This window comes from Sciurus carolinensis, chromosome 2 (genome assembly GCF_902686445.1).
Source record: "Sciurus carolinensis chromosome 2, mSciCar1.2, whole genome shotgun sequence".
Taxonomy (NCBI): Eukaryota; Metazoa; Chordata; class Mammalia; order Rodentia; family Sciuridae; genus Sciurus; species Sciurus carolinensis.
In genome coordinates this window covers 82,741,882-82,757,423 of record NC_062214.1, presented here as the reverse complement: position 1 = coordinate 82,757,423, position 15,542 = coordinate 82,741,882, and the positions used below count along the sequence as shown (strand labels likewise).

Here is a 15,542-nt window from a genome sequence, read left to right as displayed (position 1 = left end):
ACAACAAACATCAAACTTTTGAACACAACTTTAAATGAGTTGAAGTCTGGCTTACTTTGGAGCCATTCTAATGTGTAGCAGGGTTGTGAGGCAGAGCCTTATCTCAGGTAACGTGGGGCTTTTCAGTGAGGGGCAAAGGAGTATTAGAAAATAAAGGGTTATAAACACAGATTTTGAAGATTAAGTTGAGATTAGATGGAGCTCTGTTCTCTGATGGAAATGCAGATCTAAAGAGTTATGTCAGCAATCTTTATATATGTGCAGTGTTAGGTTCCAAAGTTACTGTAAGGTGGGCAGGAACCAGAGAAGGGAGCTGATGAAACACTGGTTATCTAGCAAAAGAATTCCTTCCTGCCCAAGAGCTGTGTGCCTGAAATCAATGTACTGCCACAGCAGTTAGGCATCTTGTGCCCCTGCACAGGAGCACTCCCAGGCACCAGGCATGCCACAGCCATGAGGTCATCAGATACCCCAATCTCAGTCACTGTTGTCCCATTTTTGCTACTGTGCATTACACTCTTTCTTAAATGTCATTTTAAGAAGTTTACATATATTGACTCCTGAGTCTATATGAACATTAGTTAACACAATTTAACATTATATCTAAAACATGAATTAAAGAAAGGCTGAGAGAACTTGTAAGTTTCCTTTTGTGTGGCAAAGTGGTAAAATGCTTTCATGTTTAACCTTTAAACAAATCATGCTCTCAATAACGTTTAGAAATACATTTAACAATTTTTACATATACCCTATTGATGACAGGTCCTATAATAGAACATTAAATGATAGGTTTACCATTACAGACAAGTTTAATTTGGAGAATAGCAGCTTGATAAATTTTCTGCTTTAAAGGCTTGTATACCTGGAAAATGTGAACACATTTAATATACAAAGAATAATGTTTTTAAGTATGTTACTCCATGGAATAACTTTGTAAATTAATTAGATGTCTCTAACAAACACATTTGAGTAATCCCATACATGTCGACTCTAATTCACTCATCTTATTGTAAAAAAACCAAGATATCAGACAAGTGTACCAACAGTATTTGCCATCTCTTTCCTGTGGAAGAAAAGTCCTAGAAAAATTGATGTTAGACATTTTATAAACATCAACATTTAATGAGTTTCACCCCCTAGAGACTTGTGAGTTAATTTTAAAGACATTTTGCTTCTATTAGTTTACCCAATTTAAATTGAACCTTTTTAAGTCACGTGAATTAAAAATATTTGGATCCATTTTTAAAATTTTAATTTTTATGCGTGCTTATATTTAACACAAAAGTAAAGGCCTTGTAATATTTATCTCTATTGCAATGTAACAGATGTTCAAAAATAACTCTAGAGTTGGATAAAAAGAATTGATAAAAATCATTAACCTAAGTATGTAGGATCAAAATTGTGAACTCAAAAATATAGCATTTAAGAAAAACAAAAATCCTAGAAGAAAAATGATAATGGTCATTAGTTAAAGCATGAGAAAATGAGAAAGAGAGAAGAGGTGAAAGGGAGAAAAGTATTCTGAGTTGTAGCCCAGGAGAAATTTTAAATGGACACTTTTTTCCTTAGGTTTGAGACTGGTTTCCCACTAGCCTTCTTCCATTTACATTTCAATGTAAGCCTTGACTGATATCTGAATCTGAAAGGGGCTAAAATGTTCTAGCACAAACTTGATGCTTAGGTCCTTTTAACCCTTTTTCCTGGTTAGTAATTAATTTAGATTTGGACGCAGAAAATTGTCAAACAATTATTTCCCACTACTTGTGGGGAATGGGGCTGCTTATATTACATGGGGAGGCAGGGGAAGACGGAGAAGCAGGGTTTGGAGGCGCTTGAGCCTGCAGGAAGAGCCAAGAAGCAAGAAAGAAGATACTTGAAGATAAGGAATCCCTTTCCATCTGCCCACTCGCTCACGGAAGCTGTGTGCCATTACACAAACGGATTTTGATGACTTTAAGTTGGGGGTCGGGCGAAGGGTTCCCAGGGTTGAATATGCCAGATTGGAGGACCCAGATTCCATGGTGGGGACTGATACAGCCGAGTCTGTGGCCAGGGAGTCCCGAGGCCAGAGTACTGGGCTGGAGATGAGGGGCAGCACATTGATTGTGTCGTCACACAAGCACCAATGTGTGTGCCGTGCAAAAGCCAAGAAGGGTCTGAAGACCTGATATCAGGGTTTTCGAGTACGAGTGCGCGAGAGCGAGATGAGCCTCAACCCTGAGAGAATCTCCACCATAAAATCAGGAATCCACCCGGCAGATAAGACCGACTAAGGGGGCCTGCCGTAACTATAAAAGTTGTGGCTGGGGGAACCCCCACCCCTCAGCGCCTCGAGGGTATAAATTGGCCTAGGGGAACTGGCTTAGAGGACTCACCAATTTGAAGTCCGGTGATGAATGCAGAGCAGAGCATCGGGGCAGAATGGAAGGTGGGGCTATGCCCAGGTGGCACTGGGGCTTAGATGGGGTTCCACTCGCTTAAGAGACAATGGAAGATCCCATCCCAAGTCACGGCACCAATGTAAGGAAATCCCACGAAACCTCGCCGGACACGGGAAATCACATAAGGGAATTTATTAAGCAAACAGAGTGTCTTCCTGCAGGGTAAGAGAGAAAAAGAGAAAGGAAAGAGAAAGGGCGCACACTAGAGAGAGTGGAAAGCGAGGAGGAGCAACAAGTGTCTACTAGTTAGTTTTGTGTTGGTGTATCTAAATACCCAAGGCTGGGTACTTTATAAAGTAAGGAGATTTATTTGGCTCATAATTCTTACGGCTGGATTATCAAAAAAAAAAAAACATGGTACTGGTACTCTGGTGAAGTTCTCTGTCACTAAATGGCAGAAAAACAGAAAGAGAACTGGTCTTGTGCAGAAGGGGGATTCAGGAAGAGGTACCAAGGTCTGTTACAACCATTCGCTCTCTTGGGAACTAGCCCGTGAGAACTACCTTAATCTCGTCCAGAGATGATGCTCAGTGACGTAATTACTTTCCATTAGGCCTGCCTCTTAAAGGATTCACCACCTCTTATCGCCATTAATGGGGATCAGGCTTCTAACACATGGATTTTGGGGGGACAAACCATGGCATATGAGAACTGCTTCAGCATAGATCAGATGGTGATCAAATCTAAAACCTTTCTGCCTCGGTAGTAATGTTTCCTCCCACTTCCTAAGTGTCCTCCTTGCTGATTGAAGCCAACTCTTCCCTTTATGCCCTTGATCTCATTCTCCTGTTTTTCTAAGACCTTGTACTTGCTCTTATCCCTTTCTCCAGGATAGATGATCTCTCATTCTCTATTGGCTCTGTCCCTTCAGCATTAATGTATATACAAACTTTTTCTATCTTAAGAAGTAATTACAGTTATCCTCTTACTACATGGTTGTCCCTACCAGCTTCTTACAAACCTGTCTTGCCTTTAATAACAAAATTCCCGGATTCAGTCATCTCTTAGTATTCATAGGGGTTGGTTTCATGACACACACAACCCCACAGATACCAAAACTCAAATTCCTTACATAAAACGGCTTAGTATTTACATATAACCTACACATTCTCCCATATACTTTAAGTCATCTATAGGTTATTTATACAGACAAAGTATCCCTTATCTTACCTACACACTTGGGACCAGAAGTGTTTTAGATTTCAGAGTTTTTCACAGTTCAGAGCATTTCAGATTTTTAGATTAGGGATGCTTAACCTGTAAAACCTAATGCTGCATATGTGATGGTGGTCATAAGATCATATCATCTAAAGGCATCATAGCCCTCTTAGTTTGTGTAAGTATAATATGTGATACACAACAAAATTGCCTTAGGGATCTGGGGTTGTAGCTCAGAGATAGAGTGCTTACCTTAGCATGTGTGAGGCACTGGGTTCAATCTCAGCACCACATAAATAAATAAAGACATTGTGTGCATCTCCAACTAAAAAACTTTTTTTAAATTACCTTAGAATGTATTTCTTAGAACATACCCCATCACTAATCAACATGTGATGACAACATGAATACTATGTAATTAGTTGTTATACTGTATTATTTATAGAATAATGACAAGAAAAAGGTCACCTATTCAATGCAATTTTTTAATAAATATTTTCAGTCTGCATTTGGTTAAATCTGAGGCTATGGAACCCTCAGTTATGGAGGACTCAGTATTTATTTATTCTCACTCGTCCATTCCCTCACTGCCTACTCATGCTTAAGTCCTTTCTAATCTGTAGTCCGCTCCTACCATTTCACCAAAATTAATTTTGATGTGTCACCATGACCTCCATATTCTTCAAATCAAAGAACACTATTCAGTTCTCATCTCAGTCTCTAATATTTAACATAGTCAACTACTTGTTGCTTCTGGAAGTATTCTCTTTTCTTGTATTCCATGACAACCTGTTCTTTTTCACAGCATCATTCTCTTATTATACAAGGCTGCTACTCTCTGCTTCAGAGCTTTGATATAAGCTGATTTCACAACCTGTAATGTACTTTCTGGCGCCTTTGACGCCTTTAGGTCTCAGCATAAATATCACTTCTTCCTGAATGTCTTTCCTGTCTACCTAAGGTTCAACTCTTAAGACGGCATGGCATTTCACTAAGCTCAGAGTATTTAAAAATAATAATTCAGTGTCCACCTTCCTCACTTGACCAGAAGTACTGAGGCGCAACAGTCTAGCCCAGGATCTGATGTATACTGGGTACCTAGTATACATTTACCAGGTAGACAAGTGAGAGAGTGCATGAAGGAAGAAACTAAAGCACAGTGAAGGAGACACTGTGGTCCTGATTCTTGACTCTACTCAGCTGGTTACCTAAAAAGTGACTCCCTCCTTTCTTTATAAGCCATAAGCTCTACCTCTATTCCATAGTTATATTTCTGTTCACTGTTGTCCTTTCTCTATCAATTGAAATCTTGTAAAGGAACCTCTGCTTTAGAGATTGATTTTAAAATGCTATCCTAATCTCTTAACACCCAAAAAAATAGTCACAAGGCAATATTCAGATAGATCCCAATATAATCTCTAATTATGTGTGAACAAGGTGGCAGCACATTTACTCTTTACATAATTCTTACCTGTTTGGGTTTTGGGGTTTTTTTTCCCTTAATTTTCTGCCTTTACTTGAAGCATTTTTCAGAAAGGCAGTTTTAGTCAATCAAACTTTTTGACTAATGTGTCAAAAGAATTACTTTTTAAAACCTTTTTATTTTTGTGTCTAGGAAGCGGGCTGCATGCAAATCAGTGAATGGTTCCCACAAGTACAAAGGGAATTCCAAAGATGTCAAACCTCCAGACCTATGGATCCATCATGAGAGATTGGAGCTGAAACCTATTGATAAATCTCCAGACCCAAACCCCATCATGACAGATACTCCAATTCCTCGTAATTCTCAGGATATCACACCTGTTGACAATTCAATGGACAGTAATATCCATCAAAGGCGGAATTCATACAGAGGTATCATGTTCAGTGAAGGTTTTTTCCCAAATGATGGGAGACTATTTTTAATCATTTTCTGCTTTGTAGGATTACCTTAATTTGATGATTCCTAGAGGTTACATTAAAAATGTATATTATAGTGTTTGGTAAACACTTGAAGAAGAGTAGCTAGTTTGTTCTGGGGGACAACAACTTAGATCTTTTAGGTCTTTCATCAGACTTTCTCAAGCATTTGCACACCCAGCCCATCTCACTGATGGATGGTGGGCAGCACTGGGTCATCTGCTTTGATCTCAGCAGGGACTCCCATGATGCTCTAATCAGAAATACCTTGTCTCTGTTGCATTGTTTGAGTCCTGAATTCTCCACTAGAAATGTTTTACTGCCAAGGCTGCTCAGTGGCCTAGGTTGTACACTTGCAGCTAATCTCCATATTTGATGTCTAGGGCATGAATCAGAGGACAGTATGTCTACACTGGCTGGAAGGCGAGGAATGAGACCAAAAATGATGATGCCCTTTGACTCTCAGCCACCCCAGCGTAAGTAAAAACTTATCTTTTCCCCAATGCTGCCAGTCCTGTACCTTTATGATGGGAAACAGCTGTGAATGATCTCTTTGACTTCATTTGATATTAACACAAAAGATAACCTATAAAAATTTGACACCTTGAAGGAAGAAATATCAAACAGTTGCCACATTTGCAATAAATATTATTATTAAACTAGCATCTTTAAGTTATGGGTAAACTTAAAAGTCAATTTCTACAGTCTCCCAGGAATTGTAAAGTATTTGTTCTCCATAAACATGCACAGCATCTCCACAGAAGAGATGAAACTTAGATGAGACTTAGGAACTAGGACTGAGCTTTGCCAGATATCACAAGCATTCCATGAGCTTCCTGACACTGAGTCAGCGTTGATGAGAACCTACGGAATTTTAATTTTTTTAATTAATAGACTTTATATAATGTAGAGTTGCTTTAGGGTTATAGCATGGAACTTATGAAGCAACATTTTTCAATCTCATTTGACCCGTGCCTCATTTTGATAAGTATTAAATGGTAATCCTCCTTTAATAATAGTTGAAATTCAAAATAAGTTAAATATGGTTAAAAATCAAAAAGCAATGGGTGCAGATTTTTTTTTTTTAACTCCTGCGTCCTTTCCCTGGTCTCTGTTTTCAAGATAGAAGCTTTTCAGACTAGCCAGTGCTGCAGGGCTTCCAGCTGAGGGAATGCTCAGCCATCTCTCTGCCAACCGATAACAAGATTTAAATAACCATGATGTCCTACACATAAAGAGGTGCATCATGGCATCCTCTCCTTGGAAAAGTTCTCTCATCCTCCACCCTTCTGGTGGAACCACTGAATATACAGATGTGTTTGCAGGTGCTCTACCACTAATTACATCCCCAGCCCGTTTCTCTTTTTCTTTTGAGACAGGGTCTAAGTTGCTCAGGTTGTCCTTGAACTTTGATCCTCCTGCCTCAGCTTCCCAAGTAACTGGGATTATAGGTGTGCACCTCCACACCCAGCTTAAAAAGTCAGCTTTGAAAGACTAAGGCCCTGTTCATTAATATAAAATTTCCGTACAAAGTACCTTATACTTAGGGTCTGTGACAGAAAAGCCTGGACTTGGAAACATGCAGGGGAAAAAAAACAGTTTCCCTCTTATTAGAGGTATCCTGCATGGGCCCCCTTTAAATATAAATCTTTATATTTGTATCTATAAATCTTTATATTTAAAGATACAAATGCCTGGAAAAAGTAAATTCTTCCATTCTAATTGTTTTTGACTTATAAGAAGATGGTGGCCTGCCTGCTTATTTGTTTATTTTATATAAGATTTCAGTTCCTACCTGAACTGGCTTATTTTTAAAACATATAAAATTTGATTATATTTCTAAATATATTACTTGTAAATATGTTAAGGAAAAAAAAGGTATGTTATCCCAGTTAACATCTTTTTTTCTTTCTTTGATGGTAGGTAAGGATTTTGCATGATTATACAGTATCATGTAGGTTAGGTCTCAAAAATTAAATGGTAGGTAGGATCTTTTAAATCAAGATCTAAAACCAGGTGCCCAGATACACGTGTGGACTTCAGAGTTTGAGAGATACTTTTCAAAACCAACATGGATGTAGTCTTTTTTCACAAGCTGGGATTCCCTGAGCTCTAGATCCTAGGATGAGGATGGAGCCATATACCCATCATATGATCCACCTGCCCTGATCTGAAAAGCTGAGCAGTGCTGGGAAGGGCCTGGTGGTGTCGGGTGAGGCCCAGGTCAAGGCCACACCCAGAAGCATCAAATATTGATTCAGCTACCAACCCTTGAAAGCTCACTACACTGTATACAGTCACATTTATGTTTTATTTTTTATTTACTTATTTAGAAACACTAAAAATACCATTACAAAGAAAAATTCCACTGTTTTTCATTTTTGAGAGTCCTCTGTACCTAGAACACTTTCAGATTGCACTTCCTAAGTCAAAATCAGATTTATTCTTTCCTCGCAGCCTCCATTTTTTAAAATGCTGATTCTAACGTATCTCCCTTCTGAAAACTATCCGTCTTCCACAGAGGAGGGGCTGACTTCCATACTGCCCTAAGAACCCTCCTCAGTCAGTTTTTCAGTGTTGTGTTTTATTCCTGTGGGCCTCCTGTAGCCTTCTGACCTTGAGCAGGGGAGGGGCAGTGACGCTGAAGGGTCCCAGGTTGGCTCTGCACCTACTTGCTTTTGCGTGACCAGGACAGGAGATTGCTGGAGAATAAAGGCATCCATTTCATTGTCTGAGATTTCTCTTCACCAAAGTAATATTGAATGACTCCACAAAGACTTAGGGAGGAGATCCCTAGCGACAAGACATTTTAATAGGCCCCAAAGGGATAGTTAACTTTTACCATAAAGTTGGCGAAGCCCTTGCTTAGAGAAAAAAGATGTCTCGTATCCTTCATCTACCCTGCTTGTTTGCCTACATGGGGGATTTAGAGGTGATTATCTTGATTTTAAATATTCTGTTTCTACAATTGTTCTAAGAAAATTTTATTTCCAGAGTTTGGGCTTCTGATTTTCTTTGTTCACATCTCTGAAATTGAACATGAAATGTCATTACAAAGACTTCATAGAAAGTTGTATGTGGAATCTCTGTGAAATTTTGGATTCTTTAGCCAAAAGCAGTAAATTGAATTCTTATCCAGTATGGGAAAGGAAGAAGAAATTAGGAAAGATCATATATATTTTAACATGCTTGTGGGGGTGGCTAAGCCCCTAGACTGGAAGCAATAAAAGAAGGTGCCATAGGCCTGTAGTTCATGAACTTGGTACTAGATTAGACCATCATAGGAAAATTTCATATTCGATAAGATATAAAAACTAATTAAACAGCTACCCATTTATTAATACCTGTTACATGCTTCTTTCTGGCAAATAAAAAAAAGAATGAATTAGGACTGTACTCAAAATAGAAAGGACTGCTATTCCTTTAATAGGACAGAAAAATTATAGAAGCCTAAGCCATTATTTATGTGATTGTAGATTATATTTTGTGACATATTCAGACAGATATTTTCACAATTCATGTAATCCATGTTTATAGTAGAAGAATTGAAAAATGCAGATAAGCCAAAAGAAAAACAGTCTTAATCCTGACCACTCTTCCCTGCAAAATAATCACTGTTAACATTTTAGTCTGTATTCCTCAGACTTATTTTCTGTGTGTATATAGACATGCATAAGTATGTGTTCATTTGTTAAAACAAAAGTAAAATCAATGGCTGATTGCCCAAATCCAGCCAGCTGCCACCAGAAAGCAAAGGGAGAGTGATTGGATTGTGTGGGCGGTGGGAAGGGGGTGGCTTTGCTCTTAAACTGTGATTCGTGTGTGTCCGTGCAAGCATGTTAAGCATCTCTTTGTCTTGTGTTCATTCACAGCTGTGATTAGTGCCCATCCCATCCATTCCCTCGATAACCCTCACCATCATTTCCACTCCAGCAGCCTCGCTTCTCCAGCTCGCAGTCATCTCTACCACCCGGGCAGCCCATGGCCCGTTGGCACATCCATGTCCCTTTCAGACAGGGCCAATTCCACAGGTGAGAGATGAGGATTGAGTCCAGATGAAAAGCATTCCAAAAGTTGGCAAGCAGAAATGGGAAAGGACTTGCCCTACTTAGAATTCTCCAATATTATTTTATTTATCATAACATTTCTGTAACCAACTCAAATTTGCTTCTGTAAATTTCGCCCCATCTTTCTCCCTGAGTTTTAAGTATTCAGTGCAAGGTGCTGTTTTATCAAAAATAGCAGAAATTGAAATCACATAAGCATCTCTTGTTCCTTAAAACTTGCATCTTAATTCACTTTTTTTTCAACTTGTTTAATTTTTTTTACTCCTCAGTTTGAAAGGGAAATTCATTCTGGGTGGTTTTTATATGCCAGAAGTTACCTTTTCCTCATAGTCACCCTAATGTTGGGAAAGTCCATGAAGCAGCTGTCAGGGACTTCATGAACCAAAGTAAGATCAACTTCAGGACTGGGAGGGTACCAGCCACATCAAGTTTGTACTTACTATAAATCTCAAGTTACCTAATAGATTATGAAAATTGGGAATGGTTGCCCATCTCTAAAAATTAGCATATGAAATTAGCATATTGACCTGTGTTGTCTCTAATAAAGTACATTGCCAGGCAAGCATGTCCCAGTTTGGAAAAGATACAGCATTATCAGTTTAAAGAAGGAAATAATGAAGGTGAGGGGACAGAAAATGGAATAAATGTTTTTATTCCTCATTAATTGCAAGTTAATTTCCATCCATTCAGTTTTAAACTGCAGACATAGTTACTTCATATATAAACAACATACTGTTTCCATCTTTCAAAGCTTACCTATTAATAGTTATTGTATTAATTGTAGAACTGAGTTTTGGTGGTTCTGAGAAATAAGGAAATTTCAAGTGTCATTTTAAAAGAACCTCAAAAGTTCATGCTTAGAAGGTTTGGTTGCCACTAACATGCCCCCTCTGCCTAAATTTTGATCAATCTTAAATATACCTAGAACATCAAATAAAAATCAGAGCTTTATTAAGGGATGTCTGATAACTTCAAATATTATCTACTCCCAAAACTATAACCTTGTTTAGAGAATACTACTTGAACCTGTGTCTAAATTTGACCTTCCTACTATTTCCCTCCAAATCCAGGTTTGGGGTTCTTCCTTTAGGGAAAGATGGTCTCCAGAATAGATAGTTATTCCATTCAGCTGGGTGGAGAACCAGTCTCCCTCGTAGACACAGTCTCAAATAGAACAGAGTACCAGAAAGCAGCCCTCCTAAAGCCCTCCTAAAGTCTGCTTTAGGAAGGTTTTATGCCCAACTCTGCTTCTCCATTTTAAGACTGAAGAATCCCACTCGGATACAGGCCTGCCTGAGTAGTTGGCAGGCTCTCCCAATGAGAGCCACCTCCTCCCTCGTCCTGGACTAGGAGGGAATTGGGAGTCCTAGAGAAGCATAGCAGCTCCCACCAGTCCCTCATTCAAGTGGTTCCAGGTTGATAAAAGTTCCCTTCTGTGTGGACCAAAACAGAAAGTGAAGAAAAGGGGAAAAAGTAATGATTTGCATTACTAAAAGATTCTTAACTTAAATGACCAGAAAGGATAAAAGACAGTAAAACAAGTGATAGATTCACTGAAAATCAATTTGAAAAATAGAGCTAGTATCTAGAAATGGTCCATGGTCTCTTGCTGTGGTTTTTCCCACACCTTTGTGTCTCTAGAGCTCCAAGTATTACCAGAGTCCTGGACATGGGGTCTGGCCAGGCAGTGCTGCTCCAAGAGTATTTACCATGTCTCTACCACTTGACGTAGGAAGATCACTTCCTACTTGATTAAGCACTTGGATCACTGGGAGCTTTGTGTGCCTGAAACAACTCCGAGAGGTAATTCAGGAACTAGACCCCTCATCAAAGAAGATACTTTAGTCACAGCCTGGTGTCTGAGTAAGCCAGTGGTGTTGGCAATATCCAGGAGCCACCCTCAGAGAATACAGTATGCCTGGTGCCCTCTAGAATTATACAAGGCAGTCCTGGCCTGGGGCAGTAGCCAGAGAGCTAACTCATACAGACAACTCGATTTTCCTTTCTCACCTCTCTTTATCATATCTGCCAGTACCTGCTGACATGGTCAGGACTTGAACCCACTGTCCTCTCTCCTCCTCCCTGTTTCTCTCCCTAAGCAGTTCCCACCTGAGCCAGGATCATGCAATGATCAGCAGCTCCCTAGCTATGGGAATGGGCTGGCTTGAGCAAACTGAAGAGTAACATCCTCACACAGCCCTTTAGAGGCTGAGAAGTGGGCGGAGACTAGAGGGATTATATAGACAGGCATACTTAGGAGGGCATGTTTGTCCCTCATCCCCGGGACCCAGGACCTTTAAGCTAAGGAGATAGCACTTGTCACCTATCTCCTCAGAGCCCAAGGAAACACTTTCATTACTGCCTCACAAAGGCAGAGAAGTAGGTTGGATTTCTACAGATTGCTGATTACATTTCTTTTAAGATTAAGGACTGTAGGAGTCATAAGACACCTTCAGGCTACCTGGTGCAGCCTGTTGCCCAGGCTGGTGTCCTCCATATCTCTTCCAAGTGCTGTAGTGGTCTATTCTGCTCATACTGTGTGTAAGTCTTCCTCAGATAGTCCTCCTAGCCTTGGTGCTGCTTCTGCCCCATCCCCTGTGGCAGGGACAGGTGGCATAGGGCAGGAAAAGGCAGTAAGTGCATGCGGTGCTTCAGAGCCTGGGCATGGGAGTCAGGGTGCAAGGATTCAGATTTTACCATGCTGGCTCTGTCCATGGCAACTGCTTACTTACCTCTACTTCACATGGTGCTGTGTAAGCACTCAGAGATCTACAAAGAAAAGAACCCTCTCAATTATTCAGGTACTGCCTTCAGCACTTTTCATAAGTCTCATTTACTCCTCAGTGAATTATATAATTAGTGATTCTACCTGTTTTGTAGATGGAGAAACTCAGACAGATTCGATGACTGCCAAATTCACCCAGCTAGTATGCCAAGACTACAGTGCAGTCCTGTCAGACTCCAGAGCCAGTACTTTTCCTGCCCCACTGTGCTGCCTTCAGAATTCTGCCTTTGTTCACATGCTTTGAGATTATTACCCTGTTCTTCCTGAGTCTCCTCTTTTCCAATCTAATCTACCTCTCTTTCTTTCTCTGGACCAAATCACCCTTCATTTGGCATGATTTTTTTTTTCTCTTCCATACTGGGGATTGAACCTAGGTCTTCATGCATGCTAGGCAAGTGCTTTACCACTGAGCCACATCCCAGCCAGGGCATGATCATAAAGCTGTGTGTAGACCTCTGAACTGTTTAGTTGTCCACTCCTCACTTGAACTGTGAAATTTTTGCCCTAGTGAGACCAAAGCCATTTGTGGTCCCTGGTGGCCGTGTAAGGCCTGTGGCATTGGCCTCTCCTTCAGTAACCACCAGGCCTTGCTGGCAGAGCTGACTCGTGTCAAGTATTTGACCAGCCTTGGTGACCTGCTCGCAGCACTGACACCAAGCCAGCCTTTTCATTTCAGACATACTATACTGACCATCAAGGTCCTAAAGATATGCTCGTCTACAGAAAACCAGTCAATAAGACTTACCAATGAGTAAAATTTAAAATTTTCTTTAATACTCACTTATACCAAAATAGACAATGGTTTCAGGAACCTTTTTTATGCTTCATAATAAGTACTGAGGAGAACTTTAAATCTTTTAAGATCATGACCACTTAGCCGTGGAGGTGAAAAAAACTGGAACCGCTGGTTGAGGATAGGAGTTTGGGACTCTGGCTGTGGTGCTAATCTGTGTGCCCGTGGACTAGCCCTCGTCCCAAGTATTTAATGAACCGGTTTAAGGGACCCCTAGAAATAGCCAAAATCATACACATTCAGTGGTAAAAGAAATGCTAACATTTAGGCTTTCCTGCTGTAGAATCTGTTCGAAATACTCCCAGCACCGACACCATGCCAGCCTCCTCATCTCAAACATGCTGTACTGATCATCAGGATCCTGAAGGTGCTACCAGCTCCTCTTACTTGGCCAGCTCCCAAGAGGAAGATTCAGGCCAGAGTCTTCCCACAGCCCATGTTCGCCCTTCCCACCCATTGAAGAGCTTCGCTGTGCCAGCAATCCCACCTCCAGGACCTACTACCTATGATCCTGCATTGCCAAGCACACCGTTACTATCCCAGCAAGGTGAGTGAGAGCAGCACCACTGGAGGTACCCTTTGGCTCAGCTTGGGACAGAAGTCACCTCTTCTTTGGAGAATAACAGAGCAAATATCCTTCAAACTCTTCCCAGCAATTTACAGCAATTTATACTGTGGTGGTGTTCCACTCAGGGAGAACATGGGCTCCCCTTCTTTGGGAATGCTTACAAGGCAGAGAATAATGTTTTGTGGAACAAGGGCTGACCTTTGAATTGTGTTTTGTTTGTAGAATCCTTGTTAGTAAAACCCAGTGATTTGAGTCTGAGCAACAGATCCAGTCTACCCAGCCCCCTGGAATCCCCTCTGTAAGATGCCTACAAACCAGAGCAGTGCCAGGGAGGCCAGGAGCTGAAACCAGAAGGAGCCTCAGGACAAGGAGAGGAACTTTTTAGCAGGGAAGTCATTTGCCCAAGTTCACACAGGTCAAGCACAGAACCTGGCCCCTTTTTTCTACTCTTCCATATCATTATCTATTTTTTTTTTTTTTTTCTTAATCAGTGATTGATTGAACCCAGGGGCACTTAACCACTGAGCCACATTCCCAGCCCTTTCTTTTATATTTTATTTAGAGACAGGGTCTCACTTAGTTGCTTAGGACCTTGCCCCCAGGACAAGTTGCTGAGGCTGACTTTGAACTCATGATCCTCCTGCCTCAGCCTCCCGAGCCACTGGGATTACAATGCCCAGCTCATTATCTATCTTGATGGTTTGTGTAAGAGTAAGCCTATGGGTCTCAAACTTCCTGGTCTCAGGACCTCTTTGTATCTTAAAATCTACCAAGAACGCAGAAAAGGGCTGGGGAGATAGCTCAGTTGGTAGAGTGCTTGCTTTGCAAGCACAAGGCCCTGGGTTCAATCCCCAGCACCACAAAAAAAAAAAAGAACGCAGAAAACTTTTTCACATGGGTTATATCTATCAATATTTACCTTATTAGAAATTAAAACCAAGAAATTTTAAAATATTAATTTAAAAATAGCAAAGCAGTCATGTGAAGATAAATAGCATATTTTTATGAAAATTAACTATTTTTCTAACAAAGTATAGTAAGAAGAATGTCATTGTCCTATATTTTTTTCAAATCTCTTTTATGTCTGGTGCTAGATTCTTCTGTCTCCTGTATTAATCTGTTGCAATATGTCATTTTGGTTGAAATATAAGAAAATCTGACCAGGTAGAAAATAATCTTCTCTTGGCCAACTTACATTATCTTTACAGATAATTGTGGGTAATCTTTTTTGATACTATGGCAAAACTCAAGTTGTAGTTTCTTAAAGAATTGTTTGTGATGTGGAACCTGAAACCACATCCATGAACTTTTCATACTCTGTTCCATTAAAATCCCCTGGTCTGCTCACATTTTGAATGCATAACACTGAAACATCACACATGGGTCATTTAGAGAATAGTGGTTCACTAGCATACAGAAATCCTCCAAACATTGATAGATTTTATTCATCAGTATCTAAAAACATTCATTAATATCTCCAGATATGTAAGCATTAAGAAGCCATCAGATTCAATGGCAGATAAACATTTTTCAAAATTATAATTTTCATTTAAAGCTTAAATTTTATCATTGGCAGTGAATACTATCGATTATTTTCCTTAAACTGACAAGTTCTCTTAGTTCAATTTCTGGAAAAGATCTTAATGACCCATTTTTCAGTCCATCTTTGAACTAATGATGTTCCATGATGAGACCAGCAGTTCGGCTCACAACTCAAGTCTGTCACCAGTGCCTTGCTTTAATATTGCATCATACTTGATACACAGCAGAAGTACTTTCTCCATTTTGTCACATAACATTTATAAGATGTGCAATCAAGGGTTAATAATAA

General features: G+C 40.0%; 1 protein-coding gene across 8 annotated transcripts in view; it reads left to right on the top strand.

Annotated features, from left to right (window-relative positions):
- Positions 1–15,542, top strand: part of Neo1 (neogenin 1) — a 233,012-nt gene that overhangs the window by 215,050 nt on the left and 2,420 nt on the right. For 6 of the 8 annotated variants that reach the window (XM_047538938.1, XM_047538935.1, XM_047538936.1 and 3 more), the window contains 4 exons: positions 5,215–5,453; positions 5,882–5,974; positions 9,371–9,529; positions 13,427–13,690. In XM_047538938.1, the coding sequence (XP_047394894.1) occupies positions 5,215–5,453; positions 5,882–5,974; positions 9,371–9,529; positions 13,427–13,690 (755 nt within the window). The remainder of the gene's footprint in view (positions 1–5,214; positions 5,454–5,881; positions 5,975–9,370; positions 9,530–13,426; positions 13,691–15,542) is intronic. The other 2 variants (XM_047538940.1, XM_047538939.1) reach the window with 1 other exon arrangement.